General features: G+C 46.9%; 1 protein-coding gene across 1 annotated transcript in view; it reads left to right on the forward strand.

The window, feature by feature from the left end:
- Positions 1-512: 512 nt before the first annotated feature.
- CCDC85C (coiled-coil domain containing 85C) overlaps positions 513-25,877 on the forward strand; it is a 113,705-nt gene continuing 88,340 nt past the window's right edge. Inside the window, exon 1 of the mRNA XM_075151115.1 lies at positions 513-1,602. Coding sequence (XP_075007216.1) covers positions 891-1,602 — 712 coding nt within the window. The 5' untranslated portion in view covers positions 513-890. The remainder of the gene's footprint in view (positions 1,603-25,877) is intronic.

The following is a 25,877-nucleotide window of genomic DNA, read 5'->3' on the forward strand; positions in this document are numbered from 1 at the left end:
CGGTGGGGCGCGGCGCACCGGGGCCCGGCCAGCGCCCAGCCCGGCAGCAAAGGGGGCGGCGGGGGAGGGCAGCGCTCGGCTCCGCTCCGCTCCGCTCGGCTCGGCTTGGCTCCCCTCCGCTCCGCCGCCAGCAGCCGGCTCTCCTTCTCCGCCGCTCGGCTCGGCTCGGCTCGGCAGGGGCAGGGCCGCGCCTCCCTGCCCGGCAGGAGGTGGGACCAGCCCCGGCGCTGCCGCCCGCCTCCTCCCTCTCTCCCTCCCTCTCTCCCTCCCGAGGGCTGAGCCATTCCGGGAAGGCGCCGGCTCCCCCACCGCTCCTCGGCAGCGCCGCACCGGCATCGGCCGCCGCCGCGCCGGGCTCGGCCCCACGTCGCCGCGGGGCTGCGAGCGAGCTGCGGGGCTGCGGGGCAGCGGCCGCGGCGGCGGGTGCGCGGTGCCCGGTCTCCCGCGGCGGGGAGCGGCGGGGAGCGGCGGGCGGCGGGGGGGCGCGAGGACAAGTGGACGGAGAGCCCGGGAGCGGGGGGAGCCGGCCGCCGCGTAGTTGTTTTGCCCGGGGTAAGTTGGCCGATCCCCTGCGGAGGCTTCGCTTGGAGGGGGGCAGCCCTTGGCTCCCGGCTCCCTGCCGCCCCAGACCCCTTGGGGGGGGCGCCTTTTTTTTCCTTCTCCCCCCGCCCGGGTTGGGTTTTTTTTTTATTATTATGGGGTCTGTGGGGGAGCAGATCTTCCAGTCCGGCGTTGCTCTTCTTCCTTGTCCAACGCTCTGCAGAGAACTATAATATTTCTTCCCCGAGATGCTGCAGTGAATTTTAGTCCGAGGAAATCAGGCGAACAAAATAATCTGAATAACCCGAACCATTTGTTACCGTGTGAGGGCAAACGCTGCCTAGGCACAGATGATGGCAAAAAATTCCCTGGAAGGGTCTAAGGAAGACCTGAGCAAAATTTCGGAAGAGGAGATGCTGAGGTGGAGCAAGGAAGAGCTGGTGAAAAGACTGAGGAAAGTGGAGAATGAAAAGATGAACTTAATGGTGGAACACGGCAACTTAATGAAGGACGTGAACCGGCGGCTGCAGCTACACCTGCACGAGATCCGCGGGCTGAAGGAGGTGAACCAGAAGTTGCAGGACGACAACCAGGAGCTGAGGGAGCTCTGCTGCTTCTTGGACGACGACCGGCAGAAAGGCAAGAAGCTGTCGAGGGAATGGCAGCGCTTCGGGAGGCACACGGCCAGCGTGATGTGGAAGGAGGTGGGCATGTACCAGCAGAAGCTGAAGGACCTGGAGGCGAGGCAGGAGACCCTCCTGCGGGAGAACGTGGAGCTGAAGGAGATGGTGCTCATGCTGGACGAGGAGCGCAGCGGGGCGGGCTCGCGGAGCTCCATCGACAGCCAGGCCAGCCTGACCAACCTCAACGGCGGCTCGGCCACCAGGGACGTGGGGGACGGGAGCAGCACCTCCAGCACGGGCAGCGCGGGCAGCCCCGACCACCATCACCACCATCTCCACCACCACAAGGCCGGCGACAGCAAGGCCGGGGCGATGCGGAGGTCTATGGACGACCTGTCCGCGCCCCTTCACCACCGGAGCATTCCCAACGGCCTCAACGGTGAGCCGCTCCCCCTCCTAGCCCCGCTGCCAGCAGGTGCCGCCGGCCTCGCCCTGCGCCACCTCCCCGTGGCAGGTCCGGTCCCCCTTGGCAATGGGGTGAGGGATGCCAGGGGAGGGGAGTCCTTGCCACCCCCACCCCTGCCCATCCTTGGTGACCCCTTTGGAAGAGCAGCCCCGGGGGCGGGGAGGGGCACCTGTGTGCGGGGGTGGGGTGGGGTGGGGTGGTGGTGGTGGTGGTGGTGGTGGTGGTGGTGGTGGTGGTGCTCCTTGACTGTCTTACCGATGTCTGGGGCTGAGGCTTGGCGCCTTTTTTATCTGGAGGGTTGATGTTTTGGTTGGTTTGTTTGTTTTGGGTTTTTTTGACAAAAACCAGCCTGAGTTTTCAGGGTTAAGTAAACACTGATTTTTCCATCTCTTCCTCCTCTCTCTCTCTCCCCCTTTAAATATTTTGGTTTACGTTTGGCTTGTTTGTTTGCTAGTTTGATAAGATTGATAAAGAGCCTGGATGAGATTTTGGAAGCATCTGATGAAAGTGCAGGTCTGCCCCACAGAGCGTCACCTGTTAGCTCCGTGGGCTCTCAGGGCAGGCTGGCTCTGGCATGCTCAGCAGTTGTGGAGGGGTGCAACTCGGCTTCACCCCCGTTGCCCCACTCCGCTTCAGGAACAGGAGGTTTGTTTGTAGAGAAGAGATTGCTCTCGAAGGGACGCTGTACTCACAATTTTGTTCAGCCTAGTCATTAAAGTTAGAAACAAGCTCCACTGTGAAATCGTGCCAAGCCTCCTCTGACAGTTTGTATTCAAGCAAAGTTTCTCCTGTTTCTCCTAATAGTGATCAGGCATTAAAATAATAATATTGGAATGTCTTTAAAATGGAGATTTTTTTCTCTTTTGAAACCAACAGGACCAAATACTTGACTTCTAGAAGTAGTTTGGCCAAGAGGGTTAAATAGGAATCAAACCAGGCACTAATCTAATTAGTTGTTGTATATAATGTTATTAATGCTCTTTTCCAACCAGAGAGGACTATTTTCTGGTTGGGGTACCCTTTCCCCTCCTCCAAGCACAGAGATGTGGCTGGAGCCCCAGAGGTTGGCTCCGACTGGTGTCAGCAGTGGATGTGTTTACCAAATAACCGTACCTTCAGCTGCCAGAGCTTTTGGTGGTCCTGGTGGGACCAGGAAGTGCTGGTCCTTTTTTTGGTGATTTATGGCAAATCCTTATGCCCCAAGAGATCTGTGGGCACACAGCACCGATCAACCCAGTTCTCAAGTTCATGAATTTGCCATGCGTGGTCCTGTTGTCGCAGCTGTGTGTCTCCACTCACAGCTGGAGATGCTCCAGCCACCTCACCCAGTAGACAGGGATTGCTGGTTTCAAGGATGATCCAGTCACCAGATGTTGCAGGGTACAACAAGGATCTTCAAATGTTTGTTGTTTTTTCTCTCTCTCTCTCCCCCCCCAGTGTTGTGTAAATCAGAAGTATCTGATTTGTAGATCTGCAGATAGCTTCTGCTCCTGATGTGACTTGACTTTATTTTCATAAAGCATTGATTGCTGTGCACAGAGGCCCGGAAAGCACTTGGCAGATATTGAATGTGCTGTTACTGTTTTGGGACAGAAGGGCTTTGCAGTTCTGGTTTGTGAACCTTAGACCACATCCCTTTTAGGTATTGACAGCTGACTAGGACAAAGCCAGTTGAATTCATTCCTGTTAACCCAGGGCACTTGTGCATATGGACACCACCACGGCCTCAGAGCTGTCCCTTAAACCCGGGGCGAGGCACCATGGGATTCTTCGCATGGGATTCAAGTCATCCTCCCCTGCACGAAGAGGAAAGTCTCTGCTTGCAGAGCTCAGTCCTCATTGCCATCCTCAAATGCTGTGTGCGGGACGGTGCCCAGCAGCATCATTTGGAGGGGACCGAGAGCTGAGTCTCATGTCCTACCCTATGTAGGGAAAGTGTAAGGAGGAGTGATAGACCATCTGCACATGTATATGTTTCCATGCGTGCCTCTGCACCCTTTCTTCTGCTCCTGTATAGAAAGAAGGAGTATGGGCTCAAGCATTTCAGATGTGACCTTAGGTTTTAGTGACTTGTGGTTTTAGGGTGCCTGTGGAAGATAGTCTCTGCGGGAAGCACTGAAGCTAGCCCTTTGCTGTGAACCTGCGCGGCTTCATTTCTGAGGGTGGGACAGATATGATCAGCGCTTTTAAAGCTAATAATCCTTGTAAAGATGCGAGCAAGCCGGATCTCTCCACTTAGGTAGTGAAGCTGTAAAATGACTTGAATAGTTGTCATTCTCAGATAGCATCGGTATTCAGCAAGGCCATTTCCCTGACTGTGCCTTTGGAAATGCCTCTCAATGCATATGCAAATGCAAAGCTTATCAGGCCCCTTTTTTGACTGACAGCAAGAAGTCTGGGAGGGGGGCCTTGCCTGCAAGCGGCAATTCTGTTAAGCCTGTGACAATGTGGAAGAGCAGGGCAGGTGAACGTGAAAAACAAACCCAGAGTCAAGTGGGTAGTGGAGCTGTCATGGAGCAGTCCTGGCAGCGAGCATCCTTCCGTGTCTCCTGGTGCCGGCTGTGCCTTCCGTGCATGCAGATTAGATCTCTTTTCCTGATGATTTTTTTCCACTGGGATAAAACAGAAGGGAGGAAGAGGAGAAAGTGCGGCCTTCCATTTTTAGGTTGCAAACTTCAGTCTGGTTTGCTGTTGTCTCATGTCTTTAAAACACTGGATAACTAACCGGTGGATAAAGCAGAAACTGCCTGGCCAGCTCAACTAATACGGCAATGAGCAGCCCTTGTATACTTTCTTACAGAGGGTGGAGGGGGATCTCAAATGGATGCAGGGCAGAATCTAGCATCTAAAGTAAGAACACAGCAGGAGCCTTGGACAGCTGGTGGAGGCAAGGCACGGCGAGCTGTTTGCTAGACAACTTTTGCATATGGAAAACCTGGAAAGTCCTGAAATGTGCTACCCCTGCTAGTGGTATCAGTGGGGCTTTGTGTGGTGCTCTGCTTTTCTAGATATTAAGCAGGACTGCTTCCCTTTTTTAGTGCTTTTCTAAAGGAGTCAAGAGTATGGCGGCTGTTAAACGCTCCTAGGGAGGTAGCTTTTTAATGAAACCTTAGCGAACAAAGGTGGATTAAATATTTCTCATTTTTTCTTCAGCAATCCTTTGGAAGTGAGTTGGTAAACCAGGGCTTGATTTATTGGCCCCAGTGACCCACCCCAATGTGAGGTGATGAACTCTAGTTTTGTAACGGGAATTCAGTATAAATGGTATGAGTTTAAAAACCAAAAAACCAAACCAACCTGCGATCCACCTTCCCTTCACTTTTCTGAAGTCTGTTTACTTTTATAAACTGGCTTTTTGGAAGCTGATACCTGGAACCTGGTGATTAATTATCCATTCATGGACAATAAGGTAATAAGTATAACGGATAGTGTGAAAATGGCTAACGTTAGATCACACATGTAACCTTACGCAGCTCTGGGTATTCTGCTGAGGGCCAAGGGGAAGTCTGCTTGGTCTGAAAGTAAATGGTGTTTCCATTCTTCACATGTGAGCTGGGACCTGGGCTACAGGACAGGGGCATCTCCAAGCTATGTGATGGGAACTGGCCAGTTGCATCCGTGTTGAGTGATATATCACAGTTCCCATAAATCTATCCACAGATCCAGGACAGAAATTGAGGCATAGTCGCTGTGTTGTGCTTGTGAGTGCTTTGGCTTTCCTTTGTATGCATGGCGGGAGTCTCTGTGTGCGTATGTAGTCTTTCTGCCCCTCCTGCTTTAGGCAGCCCTGTTGGAGTGATGGCCATTTCTACTGCCTAGTTCCTGCCAGAATAAAGTTTCTGGAAAAAACTGAATTAAAAAAAAAAGGCAGCCACTGGGTGATATTAACATGACCTGGGGGAAGGAAAAAGCCTTCAGGTACCATAGGATGTGTCCTAGGAGGTACGTGGGAACATTGGGAGGAGTGACTCGAAGCTCCCTGAGGCCAGGGCAACGGCTTCCACTGGGTTTAGCCTTATCTAGATCTGACTGGGGTAAGTGTTTATCCATCTGCAAGCCTGGAGGCATACAGACTCACTAGCTGGTGATGTGCCTGGGACAAAATCCTGTGCATGCAGGCAAAGCTTTCAGGCTTTAAATTTTTTTCCCCCCATCAATTGAATGTTGTTGTTAGAACTTCTCCTTCAGCTTCCACTGAAGCTGTTTGCTCTGGCTTCCCAAAATGGGCATTTGCTTTATTCCAGTTGGGTAAAATGTTAATGCATTTCTTTGTCAACGTGAACAGTTGTTTTGGTTTGTTGTTTTTTTTTTTTTTAATAATTAAAAGCATCAACACTTAAAAAGTGGTCAAAGAGCCCCAGAAGAAAGGAGTAGATATGGCCGATAGCCTGTAGTAGCAGAGGCATTAATCTATGGCCTCTTGCTCTTGTCTGCTCCAATGGCAGAAGAATGGCCTCTCTGGGTGAGGGGGTGGGAAGATCTCTGCTGCTATTGATTCCCACTTGTAACTGTCCACATATTTACCTAGAGGGTACGATATATTACAGTTAAAATGGTGGCAAAGAGAAATGGCTGTTCCCTGTGGGTTGGTATCGATCAGGCGTACAGCTACCCTGTACTTATTTCTCCTCTTCTTCAGACACCCTTTAGGCCAAAGTCCTTTGGTTTTATTAGCGTATTTATAATCAATATACATATTATTTACTATGACGTATTAATGAGGCCTTTGAGATGAGAAGATGCAGGGGCAGAAGCAAAGGGTGAGGTTCATCCCATTTAATTTGAGATATCTCCAATATAGACTTTAACATCTGCGTCCCCTTGGGCTTCCTTTATCGGCCATGTGGAGAAAGGCACTTTGGTGTCATGATTTATGTCAACTATGTCTGCTTTAGGGGGAGAAGAGTTGTACGCTAATCATGCTCTTTCTCTCTACTGATGGGAAGACAGCCTGGATGGCTTGTTCGTATCCAACATCTAAAGTCAGGTGAGATCACTCCTATTCAAGGTGGTGCGGTGACCATTATTCACTCTTCCAGTGCAGCTGTGCTAGCCCTGGTGAAAGAGAGGAAATCTCCTTTCTCAGTAGCAGTCAGATGTCACCCCCTGCAGTCCCCACACCGCCTGGGCACAGCAGCCTGGATCAGAGAAAGCCCTGTGCTCTGCAGTGGAGACCTCTCAGAGCTCAGTGGCCCCTACCATGCTTAAGCAGAGGTTTGGCTACTTGACCAATTAATATCTTTCTTATATCAAAAGCACTTTTCATCCTCTGAACATTGCTTTAACTTTTCTTTGTTTGATACTGCCGTATTTAACCTGTCGGTATTTTTGGTGCTGTAGGCTGCTCCGTACAGGTTCCTTGTGATTAAGCCAGGAAACCTGCCCTGGGCTGGTACACTAGACCGCTGTAGAAACACCTGTGTCCATCTCTTCTGTTGGTTCAACGAGTTCTGCTAATAGGCTTATCAATGCTGAGGTCTCAGGCACTAAGGGTACAGCTTGAGTTTCTTGTAGCCAGTAGTCGTTGGCCACTCGTCCAAGGGGCTTCAGCGGAGTGCCCCACTTGAGGCATCTTTGTCGTTGCCTGCTCCTGCCTTCTTGCTGGGGCGCTGCCTGAGTGCCAGCCCGCTAGGCTCCCAAACTTCAGGGTAGCTGGTGTCCCTGAAAACAAGGCTCAAGACACTTAAACTAGGTACTAAAATTGGGCCGTATCTCGAAACACATTCTCCATAGCAGTGCATTCAAATTTGTTTTCCTCTCTCAATTTTCTGTGGAGGTAGCTTGTTCTCAGATGTCCTGTTGAAGGAAAAAACTTATATTGATTAAAAGGCAATTTTCTATGGGCCTTTGATGGAATTATCCACTTACACTTGTCAAAAGCAATCAAAATAAGGGGAATAAACTGTGTTGGTTACATGTAAATGATTTGGTCCTCTGGAGGCATTTCATCAAATAAAGCTGAGGATTGAATTAAATGGTGATCTAATTAAGTGGCAGGCATGGGAACCCAAAATGCAGCCTTGGCAGGTGTTACACTCGGTGTGTGTGTGGAGATGAGGAGCATGAACACTAACACAACAGAAGTGTTGCATCTGAAAGCTCGAGGGTTGATGCTTTTGTGGGGACAAGGTTGACCACATCCATGCAACCTGGGTGATACTGGAGGCCCACCCTGGGAGGCTTTTGATCTGCCCCAGCATGGCTGTGGCCTTGCGTCTCACACAGACATATCCATGGCAGGGTCCGCTGATGTTGTCCCCTCAGGCTGGTCCTGTGGCATCCATCTGTATTGGGTCTGCCCTTTGGAGATGCTCTGGGAGCACAAGGATGGACAACGGCTGATCTCACTGGTAGGCAAGATGAAGGTGAGGTGCTTAAACTGGCAAAAATGTCTGGTATACATCAGAAGGTGTGGAGTGAGGCAAAAGAGAAAATTTATAAGCCCATTTAACATACACTTAAAACGCTTGGCCCCAGGAAGGCTGAAGGCCTTTGCACGCTCACAATCGGGCCTTAATGCATCCCGCTGCAAACCACATGACCTTGCTCGTGTGGAAGAGGGAAGGTTTGGGGGCCACACATCCAGTTTTCCTGCGAATTAGCAGCGACGGCTGGGTTTGCTTCTGCATTCTGTATTTTTAACCTGACTTTTTGTCTGCTGGCCAGAATTCATCCTGCCCTGTCGCCAAATGTCATCATCCCCTTGTGGTTAACTTGCTGCAATTCATGAAACACTTGGCTGCCATAAATAGTTATGCGCAGAGGTTCCTCCGCACGCGGAGCGGGCAGGAATTCGCAGGCAGTGCTGCTAGGCACTCGCACACTAACGTGTCCACCAAGAGAAAGTTGACCCACTTCTGCAAATAGATAACTCCTGGCAGAAAAAGTAACACTGTCTCAGAGAATCTGTCTTTCCCTTGCCTACTGAATTGTGAAGCAGAAAGCAAGCAAGCTCCATCTTCTGAATTAACAGCGAGGTGAGCACAGTACTTCCCATTGAAACGAGAGTGTAAATTGGCCCTTGATCTGAGGAGGGCTTAAAATGGCCACAATTCATTTGTGATTTTTTTTTTTAAATATAATGAGTGCTTTTGTTAGTGAATGAGGTGTGTAGAGTTCAGGACTCAGCTGCTCTTAGGCATTAGGAAACATTTATCACCATGGCAATTGAAGGCTGCTGTACAGGTTATTTTGAACACTTTTCTAGTGACTCATGTCTGGGTCGAGACCATGTATGCCGGGTTACTTTGGTCGCCGTGCATACAGGTATATGTATACTCTTCCCTCCCTTAAATTGCTTTTTGCCTTGCTATGTGCCCCTCTCAGGAAGCTCATTACTTGTACTGACTTCTTATGTCTCCGAGCAATGGTGGTGCCAAATGTTCACCTTGCTCAGGGACTCTCCTGCAAAGGGTCTTTGTTAAAGATTCTCCTTGTGAACTAGATTAGAGGTTATTTATCGGTTAGATTTGAGACTGGGGCACTCTGAAGCACCGTGTTAAGTGCTGTCAATATTGCGGCCGTGTCGCCTGGCTTAGCAAGTGGCTATAGACCCTCCACTTCCAGGGATCTTGTGGTGAGATTGAAGCCATCCTAAATCTGATGTGAATTAGCTCATTGTCTGCATGGGTTTCTCCTCCAGGCTTGTAGGATGGGATGTCTCCTGTTTGCCTGGGCTGGGTGTGGTGGGAGAGGGCTGTGCTGTCTGTGGCGGAGTGAGCACCGGCGGTGAGTGCCGGGCTTATGGCATCAGGGCTTTGGCCAGCTGTAAACTGCATGCGCAGGGGTGACACGCTAGCTGTCTTGTGTGGTTGTGTCAACGCCGGCTTGCTGGCAGAATTAGTTCAATCAAAGCTGGAGTGCTCTGAAAAGCCCTTCAGACGTTGCTCCGTCCCCCAGCTCTGTGCGGTGATGCTCAAGACTGCATGCTGCTGCCTCCCCCCCCATTTCATCCCCAAACTCTGCTGCTGTGGGGGTTTCATTCGCGTGCAGGGGGGTCAGTGGCATTTGAATGTTTGTGGGAGATGGGGGAAGTAGTGTGTGGGGCAAATGGATGGAGCAGGGCTCAGGCTGGGACGCAAGAGGAGATGCTTTGTGCTTGTTCAAACCGTCTCCAGGGCAGTAGGATGCTCCAGGGCTGCCTATGCCTGGGGGTTTGGCAGCCGTGTCTGACCTGCCTCTGCCTTCCCGGGACAAGGAAACGAGGCCACGTGGTGCTGAGAGCCCCGCTTCGGTGCGGCAGGGAGGGCTGCCCAGCGGGCGCTGCTCTGTCCTCTCACTGCAGAAGACCCGTGGAGAGGAAAGGAGCAGGCAAAAGGACCACTCAAAGCAGAGCAGTAAAACCAAACCATTATTTCAGAAAAGAAGAAAAAGTAAGCCTTACAGCTTTTCCAGTCCCCAAAGCTTAATATTTCTATGGAAACCAATGCAGCAGGAGGCTTGCTGTCAGTCTCTGGTCTAGTGGGGTTGACTAGATTTAAAAAATGTTTGGCCTTCCTCACATCTTCCATCCTGGATCATTTGAAGACAGGTTGCTGCATATCACAAATGCAAGGTTAAAACCGGCATTCCTGGCTTCCGACTACTCCGTTAAGTGCTAAGCAGTCTCTGGAGGGTTGGCATCCATCTTTCATCTGCAGTTTTTTACTTGCTAAGGTGTATTTCGTTCAATCTGTGACACTTATTGATAATGTCTTGGCCTATAAATGCTACTCCTGTGACACTGTGCTCCTTGAAGGATGGCTGTGACTTTGTACCAGGCCATGGACCGATTAGTAGTGTGGTACATCTCAGTGGCCAGTGAAGTTACTGCGGGGACACTGTTTGACTTGAATGGAGTTAAGACTTGGACTCTTTACACTTGCTTTGGTCTTTTATGCAAAGGAGATTCATAGTGTCTTTAATCTCTACAAAAGGACATAATCTGGCCTATTTAGGTAATAGTCCACTTGATTTTTGTGTAGCCAGAGGACTACCCCTGGTTATATACGTGCAGCTATTTACCATTGTCATGTTGATGTTTTCACTGGTTTCCCTCCATTTTTGTTTTTAGTAGGATGTACTAGAAATGGCTCCAGGACAACCTACATGAAAGTCCACTGTTTTATGCTGGAGTAGCATCGTTAGATGCTAGCAGAGTATCAGTAATAAAAAATAACTCATTTTGGTTGATGCTGAATCTTTTTCAGCTCCTAACAAAAGTGTAAATAAAATCTTATTTTTATGTACAATCTTAAAAACTTTTTTGATGCACAGAACTCTTTTGTCTTCCTGGTTTCCTTTTCTAATCTCCCTTGCCGGGGTTTGCAGTCTCGTATTTATATATTTCCTAGCAGCTGAATATTGACTTTGATCTATGCTTTGGATCTGCGGAGCTTTTAATCCCTTTCCACCGAGTTAAAAGCTTGTTTGCTGTTGAATGTGATACGTAGTAACAGGTTATATGATCTTCACCAGTGGCTCATGCATTGCACAAAGATGGCATATTGTGAAACACTCTGATAAAATGTCCCCTTGTTCGTTTTCCTGATTGCAACTCAAACCCAGCATGGGAATAAGTCCATCGTTTGCTCCTGTGCAGACTGCTGATACACCTGTCCTTTGCTGTTACGTATACATGTGTACTCGCTTGCTTTATTTCAATTATTCATTCATTTCTTTGTGATGTTTATTTTTGAGGCTGCAAACCAGTTCAGTATTTCAGCCAGTGCAGCAGGCTTTCTGTCTTCCAATTCTGATAACATTTGCGGTGTTTTCCCTTTTCATCCTCTTAACTGCTTGTTACACCTCTTAAAAGATGGGGATCAGTTTTAAAGCCTGTGCGTTTATTCCTCTTTGATGTCTTGAAACACGATAATGTATGCCTTGTTTGTGGAGATCTTCTCTTCTGGACTGGCTGCAGGTTCCACCTCAGGAAAAATAATGATTTCTGCAGCTCTCAGTCCTCCAGGCCATGTTGATGTAGCTGCACATGTGTGACTGTATTCAACCATCTTCTGAAAGTTGTTCTTTTTCAAGTTTTGTTGTAGCTATTTGCTTTCTGGATTCTGAGCAGTTTATTTGGAAGTCTCCCATGCTTGTCTCCTGGCTTTTTGTAAAAATACGGTCCTCTTTTTACCAGGTCAGTTAAGATTGTATTGTTTTAGGTGTAAGCTTTAAAATAATGAAAGAAGGATGGATAGTTTTGCAACTTAAAGCACTGGATTGGGATGCAGATTTGGTGCGCTCTCTCACTGTGACATGACTTTGTCTTAGGTAAATTATGTGATCTGTGGTTCTCCTTTTATACAGCCAGGCTAATACATTTCCTTTGTCTTCTCCAAGTTTCTTGTGGTTCCTTGGGTCATTTATAACATGCTCATACAGTGCTCAACAGAATTAGACCCTTACCTCAGATGGGGCCTCTAACCATTGCTATGATACCAGTGATAACAAACAACGCAGGTTTTGAGTTATAATGATCTAGCAAGGAAGGAGCAGCCTTTATAGTAACTCCAGACATTTCTAATTCCCAGTTTTGGAGTTGCTTCAAATCCTGTTTCAACTTTACTGGGATAAAAGCACTTTACGGGTTGGGGTGCTTCTTTCTGTATTGTAGATACCTTTTGGGACCACAGGATGCTGAAATGTGGACAGTCTCCAACCAACTGTCAAAAATAGAAATTTGTCAAATAATAATTCATCTCCCAAATGAGAAGACAAGGAGCAAAATAAGATAAAGAGCAGTGTTTGCCTCTCCACAGCCAGAGACAAGTGCAGAAAGGTGCTGCTGCACAGCAACAGGTTATCTCGATATCTTTCAGAGAGTGGGGACAGCATTTGTTGTTATTTCAGCTCATCCCATCTGCGTTGCCCAGTTGAGTATCATGTTGTATATATGTATTTAAAATGCTGTCTATCTGGCAGCTTAGTGCTGCTTCGGCTGAGGTGAAGAACCGCAACTGGGAAGTGGATGGGTCCTTGTTGTCACGTTGCTCCCCGTGTCACTGCAAAGCAGCGGCGTCTTTGCCGTAATTGCTGAAGACACCTTTCCTCTTTCCAATTAAATTCTTACCTGATCCCTTGATTGCTCTATTTCTGACGCTGATAATTTGGTAACTCCTAACAAGCCCTGACTGAAAAGTCATCAAAGTCACTATTGGGTGTGAACCCAGTGTTTCTTAACCACCTTCGACTTTTATTCCCATTTGCGTGGTGGAATTTGTAGGGAGGATCTATTTGTCAGCGTATCACTGAATCATTAGGAGGGTGACAAGACTGCAGTAACTCTTCCTAGGCAATTATGTATGAAAGGTTGTCAGTATGAGTAGTATGGGAAGTTAAAAGCCTTAATTTTCATTTGGAATTGAAACCCTAATGACTTTCCACTCCCACAGCTCATAAAGACCTTGTTTCAGTCTCAAGTTGACCAAGAAAAAGGGGGGAGCTCTTTTATTGCAGACTTTTGTGCAGGATTTTTATGAAAAAGCAGATTTATGAGTCACTGTTCTTTGTATAAAAGATAATTACTGGAGTACGAACCTCAGAAAAGTGACATTTTATGGCTTCGCCGCTAGCCACGCAGTGCGAGCTTTTGCTTTCTCTTTTCAATTAGTTGAACAACATCTCTGTTCGAAAGGACTAATTATATTCCTGTTTGTTGTTTACCTTGTACACTAAATGTTTTCTATACGTAAAGCTAAGCAGCGGGGGGGGGGAGAAAGAATTGCCCCAAACGAGTGCTGTTTAACTATTTAAAATGATGGGTGTAGATCCTGTAGGGTTAAGTGGATTGTTGTATTCAGTCACATCCATCACTCGCATCTAGTAAGGAAGAGAAACTGGATCACGCAAATCCTTTTGTTAACCCTAGGAGCATAATTAAGTTCCTCTGGAAATTTGTTCTTTGAAAGAACATTCCTCTAAACAGCAATGTTGTTTAATCCATGCTTAGATGTAAAGCTATGTGTTTATCCGCTTCTGTGTGTTGTGTTGTTTGTTTTTTTTTTTAAGTAAAGGGAGCATTTTGTAATAGCAATAGCATCTGCTGCCTAACGCGAGTGGGAGCTGAGGGTGGGTGTACGCAGAGGTGGCACGTGCGGGTCACAGCCCTGCTTTGGCTCCGCAGCGGCAGGTCAAGAGTTTGCACAACGGCAAGCGATCCGGAGCATCTCCGGTTTTGGGGATCCACCTAGGATACCTGAAGGGCATCTTCTGTTTGAAGGACAGGTGCTCAACATTTTCAGAGTATTAAATATTCTGGACAAGATTCAGACTTTGGTCTTGGAAGTATCTGAGGTGACTAACTAATTTTCTTAGCCAAGGGGCTGTGTACTTGAGAAAGCGTCGCTGCAGAGCTGTAAATGCCCTCCGTCCGTGACAGCGTAGGTCCAACGAGCTTTCCGATCCCACAGCTGTGGAGACAAGTCTGCTCGGAGTCCTGCAAGATGAGGAACGGATCACGTAAACAGCAGCTGATGCAGTTGTTGGAGAGGCTTCTATTTTTCCTTTCAGCCTATTATAGCATCTTGGCCAGGTTGGACAGGGAAGGTTTCCGATGGAAAATCTGCTGTCCCGTTGTTTCATTCTGCCTTATTTGGATAAAAATTAGAGGGCTGTCCTTTTTTTGTTTTTTTTTTATTTGGCAGTTCAAAGTGAAGCAAATGCAATATTTTTGGGAAAGGCTTGGAACTGGCCCAGTAAAAGGAATGTTATCTAAAGGGTAGAACTCCCTGACTGTGTTGTGTTTAAGAATGGCGATATTTGAATTTTACCTTTTCTTTTTAAATGAGAGATTTCATATCTGGATTTAAACCCAAACCGTATCAAACACAAAGGGACAGGGTTGTTCTGTTGAAAACAACATCTGTAGAGCTGGAGGGAAGGGCTGGGCAGCCTGGAGTGCATGGCCTGGCATGGGGGGCTGTGGAGGTGCTGACCTCCTGGACCTGCTGCAGGAGGGTAGAGAGCAAGAGGGCTGTTGGGGGGAGAGCTTCTGTCAAGTTCAGATGAAGCTCTCATGCAGCCCTTGTGCTGAGCGGGGCTGGAAGATGTCCTCACTGTGGGTGAGGAGTGGGCAGCAAGAGTCGCCTGCCTAGCTCAAGATGCAGTTGGAGACCTCTGCAAAGGGGTGCGGCAGCAGCCCAAAGGAGGAGATGGAGTAAATGAGTCCAAAGATGTGGTTTGGGAGCCAGCTGTTATTTTTAACAGCCGATTTCATTGAACTGGATTGAATTCCCTCCAGCACAGCATTGATGATGGTGCCTGGAGCTATAAAGATTGTATTTTGATCAGCAAGTCAAAAGCAAGTCTACCACTAGTTATGAATACATTTTCAGAATTGCAAGGGAAGGAGATCCCGGAATAATAATGGGCAGAAAAAGTTGCCTGAAGGGACCAGTTTCCTCATACATGCTGGAGGAGGTGTAGACTTGAACTTTGCACTCCTTCCCATCTCAGCTTTTGAAAAATGTGCAAACAGATGTAGTACCTAAGTTTTGAATCTGTTGAAATCCTGAGTAGACATAATGCAAGATGGCAGGAAAACCAATAATGATGGAGTTTTGAAAATACAAATAGTTCAGTTGAAGATGTGCGGGATAAATGTGTGTCCTGTGCTGTATATCCTTGACCCAGTTGGTTATTCAATGATGAAGTCTGATCTGTATGTTTCGAATGACAGATCTGGGTTCTGAAGTGCTTATGATTAGATTAAGACTGTGTAGTGAACCTTAATGGTGCATGAAAAGCTACTGCTGGATTTTCAGTAATACGTACTTTTCTGCCTTAGAACAGCATGAATAATACTTTATGGTTGTATAACTCCTTCCAGACAAGGAGTCTAGGAGTGCTTTGTAAATGCTAATGAGTTTGGCCTCGTAGCATATTTATAAGCCTGAGAAGTAGCATTATTCCCCTTTTTTATGTTTTGGATGTTGACTAGCCTAAGTATGCAAAGAGCAGGCAACAGAGCTTCCATCTTCCGACCCTCAGTCCTGGGCCTTATCTGCAGGACTCGGTAGGCTTTCTAAGTGTGTCTGAGGCATGCTCAGAAATTTACTGTGGATTCAATCCAGCAAAAGGTTGTTTTTTGCAAACCTCTGGGTATCCATTGTAAAGCAAAAAGCATTGTAATTATTTGATGGTAATTTCTTGCTTGCCTTTTCCTTCTACAGCAACAGAGATTGAAGTTAATCCTCTACTGGAATGAAATCAGTTTGGGCATTATGAATATCGTTTCCTTGCCCAGAACAAAGAGGCTAAGCTAATGTGAATGAAAACTCCTGTTATCTTTACATGGGAGTTGCAGGTGGGTAAGGAATGTGAGGTCAGCCGGGATTGGGAGCAGATAATTGCCTGTGTCAAAGGGCAGTGAGAGTGATGCCTGTGAAAAGCGCCCTGCGAAGTAGGTGGGATCAGGCACTGCGATGGGCACACAGAGATTTTTCTCTAGCAGCTTCTTCAGATGTTCATCCCAGAATGTCTTCACTATTTGTACAGATTTATGTAGTGGGATGTTCTGCAACGTGAGCATCGTGTGGATTGCAGATAAATTTTATAAATATTTTGTGTGTGAATTCAGTGTTTGGTGACAATTGCCAGAAAGACGGTTCTAGAGGGAGAAGTCCCTCTTTAGCTGTAGGATGAGCATATGCAAGCAGGCATTTCACATACTGCTTTCGCATTCCTAAGCTGAAAAGCTGCCTCCAGATCTCAGTGCTTTTTCAAGGACTGGAGACCAGTGAGGATCTTAGGTGTAAAGCTCTAGATGTGGAGGTGTTGATCTTCATGATATGGATATACATCTACTAGTGGAGTTAGTTGTTAGGATGAGCAGCATTTGTGGTCTCAGATACTCCCTGTTTGCCCAAGGTGGTCAAGCCAGGAGAGTAAGGGGCTCCTGAAGCTGTTTTCGAGCTCCGAGTTGGGAGGGATGGTGACTGTAGTGGAAATTCGGTGGTGAGGATTGCAAACAGGAGAACATACCTGTATTTTCTACAGTAGTTTTATTAGAAAAGACCTGGGGAGTTTCCTAGGAAGATTTACATGTGGTTGGTTATTATTTTGTTGGCACAATGGGAACTGCAATAATAAGCTAGTTGGCACTTGAATAAAGATACAGTTGTTTTTTTTTTTCAGAGGCAACTGCTTTGTTTACTCTCTGTCTTTACACATGTAGATCAAACTCATCTCAGATTTTGAGATGTTACCACACTGAAGAAGGCCATTTTTTGAGGCTTTTTGTGTCCAGTTAGCTGAGTTACCCCAAGGGTGAATTTGGCTCACGGTCTTGTGCTATGCAAGTTATGACCATGTGAACATGAAGACAGTTGTTTGATTTCTGTCAAATTAACACTAAGCATATGAATGGCAGTTGGGATCATAAGCAGAAGGAAGGAAAGATTTGAAGTGTACGATAATGTACATTACCCAAATGATTTCGGGAAGACAATCTCTGGGATATCAGTATTCCCTTCTACCGCGACATCCACAGACCCAGAGGTATGAGAGCTGTGCTACACGGTGTGTTCTGGCGCTGAAACTGTGTTCAGTGTATTGCTGCACTTCAGACCTGTGTCTCACTGAATTAAATGGCATTAAAGCTGTTGTCTGCTCCATATGACTGGCCCGTGTTTTTAGTCTGATTCTGGTCTATTAAATGCTGTATTGGCATGTGACCTTTTTACTTATCTGGCTACTTCTGGAATGCAACCTAGCCTTAGCTCTTCAGCACAGAACAAAAGCTTTTCTGAAACGCTGTTTGCTCATGGCTACAAATAACAAACTTCAGGTGATTAGCAAGAGGTTTTGGCAAGTCATGCAAATACACAGGGTATTTCAGTATGTGACGTGGCATTCTTGCAGAGCTGGGAGCTGGAGCATCCTATAGAGAGGCTCTTAGTTGACTGTGCAGTGCTTAATCTTTCTAATACGGTCCATAATGTGTAGTGAAAGATCTAGAGAATGCAAGAAAACAGTTATTTATCTGGGATTAGCCTACATAAAACATTTACATTGAGCAGAAACTAGGCCAGAATACCATTCTTTTGTAAATGGTGATGATGAATTGCAACCTGATCCAAAGTCTTTTGAAGTCAAAAGAGCCTTTGTAATTCCTTCAGTGAATGGACTTTGGACCCTGGACTTTGGCTTAGTACTACAGTCTATGTCTATCAGTGTTCTCGTTGCAAAGAGGAAACTCTTAGTTTAAAAAAGAAAAAAAAATCAACCCCAGCCCCCCAAAACACCCAAGCAAGCATACCAAATAAGCAGAGTGCAATTAATATCATATCTGTAACAAACTCTCAGGTTGGCCAGTTATCAATGCCGCCTTATGAAGAATAGCCTGCCTACTTTTCTGAATCCCTGCTCTGCTAGCGGTGCACAAGGCATTTTCCTGATGATTTATTATGGTAGGAGCTAAGAGTAATCCTTGGTAAATAGATTTATACATGTGACACTTTACTGAATGGGAGATTTATACTTGGCTATTCCATTGCTGCTTATTACCATATGATGTTTCATTGAATGCAATTATCTGTCTGCCTCTATTCTTTAAAGGCTAGAAAGGTTTCACAATATTACTATCTTCTTCTGCTCAGCAGAGCCTCACAAAGAGGCACTTTCCAATGTGATGGATAGGGTTTGCGGGTGGCTTTGTCCCTGGTAGGCCTGGTTGTGTGAAGGAAGCTGGGTTTTGGCTGTTAGCAAGACTTGTAGTACTGTTACGCTGAAGGTGTTTTAGAAGTTGAGCTTAACTTTGCCAGCTGCCTGAGCTCTCAGGGTGTTTTGCACTGCAGAACTGACCTGGTCTCATAGGCTGTTAGTTGGGAAGATCCTCGTAACTCTTACAGGTCTTATAGGACGTGTAGGTCTTTCCTGTTGATGAATTTAGTTTAAAGTATTCATTACACCAGCTGAAGATCAGAACAGAGTATTTTCTCTGACATTAGGAGAATGATTTAGATTTTTATTAGCTGGTATTTTTCACCTAGTTTCTTTGGTGCAGATCCTACTACTTACTGCTGCTATCTGCTACATTTTTTATCAGAAAATATTCTCATTAAACTAAATTATTTCTTTCCCCCTTTGGAAATCAATACGATGTAAAATCTTTTCAAAACAGCGGCCTAAAGCAATGGGATCTGCTAGGTATTTTACTTAGTATAAATATTTTGGGAGACACCTTGGCTGCACAGAGGTCTGTGGCAAAACTTCCTTTGACTTTGGAGGGACTAGGATTTCACTTCTCATTTCCAGTTTGCCTGTAACTTTTCGTCCCTGGCTAGTGCATATTAAATCTTCAGTGATTTCATTTCGACGTGGCTTTTCGAAACCGTGACCTTTTTTGTCCATGGTCAAGCCCTGTGTTGCTGCACCCTTGTGCTCTGAGACCTCATTCATAAACATCTCTCCAAACACGGCTCTTTATCCCGTGTCCAGGGATGCGAGAGAATCCCAAACAATAGCGACGCTGAGACAAAAGCAGCCATTGTGGAGGGGGCGCCGGGGCGGGAGCGTGGAGGGGCCCGGGAGCCTCGTCGGGCTGGGACCATTGTGCCCGTAATTGGATTTCTGCTGGCGGTGGCCAGCCGGTGGGAGTGGGAGTGGGACCTGCCGGGGCAGGCATGCCCACCGCAATAAACCTGGCAGTGATTGGAGGAAGCAGATGACCTTTAAAACCCGTGTTGTTGAGTGAGACCTAATACGGTACAAATGCACCAGGTTGCAACTTTATTAGTGATTAGGCTCAGAGATAAGCCTCAGCACATTGCCTAATCTGCAGAGCCTAATTCCAGGCATTGAAGCCAGGGATGCTGATGCAGACCGAGTGCTCATTCAGTCTGAGTGAGCCGGAGCGACTGCAGACAATATGATAAGGAGTTTCTGGATAACCTGGGTCTCGGGCAGATTCTGATCAGCCTCTGCTGTGGGACAGGGAGGCAGGCACTGAAAGTGTGGAATTGGGGAGAGAGTCATACAATTCTTGTCTTCAAACCCAGCTTAACTTCTGTGATGGCTGATCAGAAGAGTATTCGCAGTGAGCAAGGATTGGTCCTTCCTGACAAAAATAAGGTGAAGGCTGCAGCCCAAAGCAACTTGTCAAGTGGAGTATTTAAGGGGGAAACACACTGTTCCGTATTTCCATTTTTCCATCTGAAGCTGTTCCTGGTGCTCTGGAACTATTCTGAGTTCTACTCATCTTCTTTTGGACAGGGTTCCCTTTCCTGAAGCCCAGGGTAAAGGCTTACATGGGTTTGGCCCATGGTGATTGATCCATGCTGGATGTTTTAGGCTGTGGCTGAATCCTATTAATGTGTCTGCATGAATGGTGGTGGAAAATGTTAGAGGTTGCAAGGAAAGATGAATCACCATAGGCCAAGGGTTAAGACAGCACAGCTAGTATGATGCTGTGGTATGCTCTGTTATTGGATTTCCTCCAAGGATTGCTCTTTGAGAAGCTTTGGCCTCACAGCATGCTGCAGAGACCTGCTGCATGGTGCCATCCTTTAAACATAATGTGGGAGCCTCCAGTTGGATCGTTTACAGATCTTGGTCTGTGTTACAAATATATGCATTGAAATGCTTGGCAGATTCATTCTGCAAATCCAGACAAGCCCATGCAACCCTAACTTTTAAATCCATGGCTTGGAAATCTGCCCCCGAGAGCCACTGCAAAATTCCTTATCCTGGACTCTCTTTGTTGGCATCTGCCCTGTCTTCAGACCCACCTAGACAACCACACCAATATGATCTAAGAAACCAGCTTGCTAATAGCCATACCCTCTTAACTTTGATGCTCAGAGGAGCTCTTTTTGACCTTTATTTGGACAAACTGGTATTAAACTAATCCCACCCGATCTCTGTAGTGACAGGGTGACCTTTTTTTTTAATCTTGTGAAGTCATGTTGTTAAACATCATTTCTGATCTCACTGCTTTTTGCCCCTTGCCTCCAGGCAAAACCCATTTGGGATTCCTGCTTCTCTAGTTTTCTCTTAGCTCTTTGTAACTATGTTGTGACTTGTATTTTGGAACACCTGGCTCTGTATTTGGGGGTGAAAAGGGGTGAGAAGCTTCATTTGCTGTAAGAGAAGAAGTTTCACTGGGATAACATTTACCCCTAAGAGGTGGCAGGCCACAGAAATTTCCTAGGAGAAACCAAAACCTTGTCCTTGTGATGTTAAATTCTCCAGTTTGTTAAGAGGTAATTTGGAGATGTTAAATTCTCCGATGGTCTGTTCAGAACTGGGGACTGATCCGGCCAAGGCCGAGCTGTAGGTGAGACCTCAGTAGGTCCCAGGTCAGGGCCCCCGTCCCTGGGAGAGCACCTTGTTGGGCTACTGTGTCAACTTCCCTGCAGCTCTGCATTGTTTTCCCTTTTTATCACCCAGCCAGGGCTTGTTGTCTGTCTTTTGCCTCCAGAGTTTTGGAGAGGAGCCACTGACTTCTCTTTCTGTTCAAGGAAGCTCTGCGTTAACTTGTCCCCTCCTCTGGCTCAAGAGGGGTGAACCTGAGCAGGAAGTTTCTGTTGCTGCGAGCAAATCTGGGACTGGGCCTGAGTTGTTGAGGTCAAAATCTGTGGACAGCAAACAGTGATACAAACTGCATGTCTGGTGCCAGGCGGCATGTCCAGGGCCATTTGGGCGTCTTCTCTGCAGGTGTAAGGTGGATATTGTTCCATCATGTTGTGGAATAATATTCATTTGTTTTTCATGCATCACCTTCCCTCAGGGTAGGATTAAACTTGGTTCTGGGGGCGCTTGGAGGAGGTGAAGCAGGAGCTGAAGTGGGGAGAGCTCGCTCTGCCCACGCCTCCGTTGCTTGTCTGCGGTGGGCGGTACGTGTGAAGGTTTCCTGGACTGATGCAAATTTTGGCTTTGCACATCTGCTGGTTTTGTTTTCTGCTTGCACCTGATGCAGCCGGTGCATGTTTTGCTCCAGAGCAATGTTTCTGCTGCAGTAGACACCTCCTATGCCATACACTTCTGCTGGAGCTGATTAGAATAGGATTGGACCTAAAGCCTGAAGAGAAGCCTAGAGCCTTCTGCAGCAGAAGAGGGGAACTCCCTGTTTGCTTTTTTGTCTTGGAAGGTGGTGGTGTGACTTCTTCCCGCCCACTTCCTCAGCGGTAAGGGCAGCACAAGCAATAGATACGTGAGATAACTCGTATTTGTCTTGTAAAAGAGCGTTCGTGTCTCGGGAGGACGCTTACTGAGCAGCGTGGCCTTCACCACCTGCCGGCATCTCCTTTCTCCAAGCTGGCAGCGTTGCCGTCCTCTGCTGCGCAGCCCCTTACCCACCCGCGGCGATGGGGGCTCCTGGGGCGCGCCGTGGGGCTGGGGGAATACTTTGTTCACTAATCTCCAGACAGCGTGGCCTTAGTTAAATAAATCCATGCCTATAGGCAGCTTTCTGGGGCTCATTATAATACTAATTCAGTTGAATTCCTAATTAGAGACCAGTGGTTTTGTGTGGGTGTTGGAAGTCCGTGTGACTTTCTTAGGGTGGAGGAGTCATCCACTGAAAGCTGCTTTGGGGACAGAGGCTGGAATGAGATCAGAATATAAAAAAAAGATGTCTGTAAAATAAAACAACTATTTTAAATGTCTTATAAAGCTGGTCTATTACTTCAGAACAGCCAGGGTGTGGAATTATTCTTTTACTTGCCTTTTTGTGCAACATCAGCAAGAGAACTCTGTAAACACATCCATAGGTGAAGAGATGTCTCTGCCTTGAAATACTAGGGAGGACAGTTTTCAAGCCCAAGTCCAGTGCTGTTTCTTTGGGTTAGGTGAGAGGGCTCCTTCAGATAATTTGAATTAAGATTAAATAAAGACAGCTTTCAAGAGAGAGAGAGAATCCAAAGCAAGCCCTGCCTGACCCCTCGATACCTGTGAAGAGATCCCAGCAATATCCCTCTTTGATCATTCAGGGTTAGAAATGTCCAGAACAAGCAGAACTATGATTACAGCCCGTGTATTTTAATTTTGTAAATTGGAAGAAGTAATCTTTGCACCGTGTCCTGGCTTAGGCCGATGATCTCTTCTATTTATATTGCCTCTTCTGTTCGAAAGGGCTATGTTGCAAGGGTTTAGTTCAGGGAGTGTTTGTGCATGTGTGTTTGTGTTGGTGTTGCACTCCATCGTTGCTCTGATGGACCTCTGGAGGAATGTGATACAATAGTTAATGCCGGCTATGCTGTTAAATAATAGCTCTTTCAGGAAGGAAGTGAAGAATAATTTATGTACAGGAAAACAAAGAACAATAAAAATAGATAGGCTGTGATTTGATTAAAACAGTTGAGCCAGCTCCTATATCAAAAAGTTGCTTGGGCTCTGTGATGGCTGCTGGTGCCCTTCTGCGTGCCGCCAGCATTGGCAGCTCCGTGAGGATGGATGGCCTGGGCTCCAGGAGCTTGGGCACTCGGGAGAACACCACAGGGAGCGGGTCAAAGCCCGGGGATTGTTCAGCCAGCGCTGAGCACTGGCAAATGCACACATCCAGCAGCCCAGATGCAATGTACTTGCAGATGCACTGCAAAAATCCTGCACTTGTCAGCATTTCACGAGGGAGAGGGTGTTATCCCCTAAGTACAATTTTGGTGTGAGGGGCACTTCTGGAGCTTGTTTATACCAGGAATGGACTATAATCTGTGACCTGCCTTTTGATTGTACCAATACACTCATTCTTGTCTAAATAGATTTGTGCATTAGCGTACTTAATTATCTGCTGGACACTCTGAACTTTTGTTTGGATAGCCTTCCTTTTGTGTTTAAATGCAAATAAATACAGATCGAGTAGATCGTGCGCCATCTGGGTTACGGGGCTGAACAGGAGGCAGTGCCGTGGCTGTGCTTCTGTGAGCTCCTCAAATAAACAGAGACCTTCTCAAGGGCTACCGGGAGAACTTCCCCCACCGCTAATTTTAAAAGTAACCTATAAATCAAACTGTATCTCTCGCTTTCCTCCCTTTGGCATTCCACTTTTGAAGGAGGTTTACTTTTGTGGTGCAGAGCTGCAATGTCAGCTTTTGATTACTCCTTGCCTTTAGTCATAGAGATGTATTATTTAAGCGTAAATACATTCGCATGAGAAGTGGTATCCTGTGTCTAAGCTGTTAGGAAGCGACTGCTGTTTATCTTGTCAAAGAAACTTCTTACCCCTTCCGTGGGCTTCACCTGAAACCCCCCCTGAGCCCCAGCCCCTCTCTCTGCATTTCACGTGTGCGGTGGGACCCCCCCAAAGCCTCCCAAGCAGGGCAGACATGAAAGCAAAGAAATCCCAGCCGCATTCTTGTAAAGAAGCAGACCACCTATGTGATGGGGCACCTGGACACGTAGGTCAGCAGTATATTTTGAGAACGTGGATTACCTGTGATGGGGCCGCAGTTTACATTCCCGTACGGCGGGGGACCAGGTAATGCTATCTGGTACCTCTGGCTACGGCCCCGCTATCACGTTTCTACTAAAGTTCAGGTGGTAATTTTAAACCATGGGAAAACATTTTTTCTCTTTGAAGAGCATTGTTAGTCACTTGCAGTCTGCTCCCGTGTTCCTTCGCTGAGCGCATCAGCCCTCGCTCAGATTGCGGGGAGCCCACGTTCCCCAGGCGGCGTGGGAGGGGGATGCCCACTGCGGGGATGGGCGCGCGGGGCGGAGGGGGCTGGCAGCTTTGTTCTTCTGTGGGCATGCTGGTCTGTGTTTGTGGGGGCAGGAATGCGACAGACACATTTGAGTTAATCTTGTCTCAAATTAACTAACATTTTAGAAGAGGATTTTTGCAAATTCACAAATTACAGTTATGTCAAGAAAATACTAATTGCCTGCAATTTTGCCCCTACCCTTTCTCACCTCCCAGCCTATCTGTGTTCCCTCACTGAATAATATTCCACCTCTCTGGAAATGTAGTCAAATGCCTGCATGTATTTCAGTGGAAATGTCATTACAGTAAAAATGCTTAGTTTCTTATGTACTGCCAGGTGTTATTGGCACAGAGAGGAAGTCTGCACCTTAACAGATCCTTGGCTTAATAAAGAAGTGAAAATGATGCCTGGTATCTTAGGGTGGGGTTTTTTTTTCTTTTTAAACGTTGTCCCTGCTCTCCTAGGAACAATGCAAATTCATTCTAAAATATTTCATTTCAATAGCACTGTCTTTTTTTTTTTTCAAAATACTGGGATGAGGGAGATCTGATAATGCAGTCCAGGGTGGAAAACCTTGATAACTTGAGCTGTTAATATAAAACGAAGAACAACACATACTGTGTTGCATTAAAAGATAAAGCTACAAAGGTGTGGCGCTTTTTTTTGTGGGTTTTTCTTTCCTCGAGGCAGGAGTTGTGTTTGGTCAGGACAAAGTCGGGGTGGAGGGGGGCCAAATTCGATGCTGGTGGAATTGCATCCTTGATGAATGCATGCTACCTGGCCATGGATCCTTTTATAGATGTTATAAATATAAGGTCTCGCCTAGAAGGTGATGAGTGATGGTAGGAAGCAACTCTTGAGATTAATGTAATATCTTTTTGAAGCTTTCTGCCTTTTTTTCTGAGGTCCTGGAAACTGTTTCTACCAAACACCTCTCCAGTCCCAGGGAGGGTAAGGAAATCCCCACCAGCAGCCTGGTGCGTGGCAGGCGTGCTGCTTGCCCTTACACTAAAACAAACCAGAAAACTCCCAACAAAACTAGAGCTTGTGCCGCCTCAAACAAAAGGCAGGGCTGCAGGGAAGGGTATGCTGAGAATCTGACCCCGGGAGCGCAAAGCCAAAAGGGCAGCGGCGGGAGCGGGGTTATGGCCATCCTGGCGCGGCAGCTTCCGAGCTGTTTATTCAGTTGCCGTTTAATTAAAAGCTGGGGCGGTTGTAGGCACATGGTTATTTATTTATTTGTGCTGGTAGAGGCTCTTTTTTTTAGGAAAGTTTGTTTCTGGAAGGGACGTGGCTTGGGTGCTGGAGAAGCGTGGTTGCCTTTCTGAAGAATAACTTTGTCATCGCTTGCTCTCCAAGGGTCTCGGTCCCATTGTCTTTGGTGGGCTCGCTCCCGTAATAATCTCACAGCAACAAAACTGAAAGTAATGTTGTTAAACTAGAATTAATTACCACAGAATCATAGAATCCTTTAGGTTGGAAAAGACCCTTAAGATCATCGAGTCCAACCGTTAGCCTAACACTGCGAACTCCACCACTAAACCATGTCCCTAAGCACCACATCTACATGTCTTTTAAATACCTCCAGGGATGGTGACTCAACCACTTCCCTGGGTAGCCTGTTCC

Source organism: Calonectris borealis, chromosome 5 (genome assembly GCF_964195595.1).
Source record: "Calonectris borealis chromosome 5, bCalBor7.hap1.2, whole genome shotgun sequence".
Lineage (NCBI taxonomy): Eukaryota > Metazoa > Chordata > Aves > Procellariiformes > Procellariidae > Calonectris > Calonectris borealis.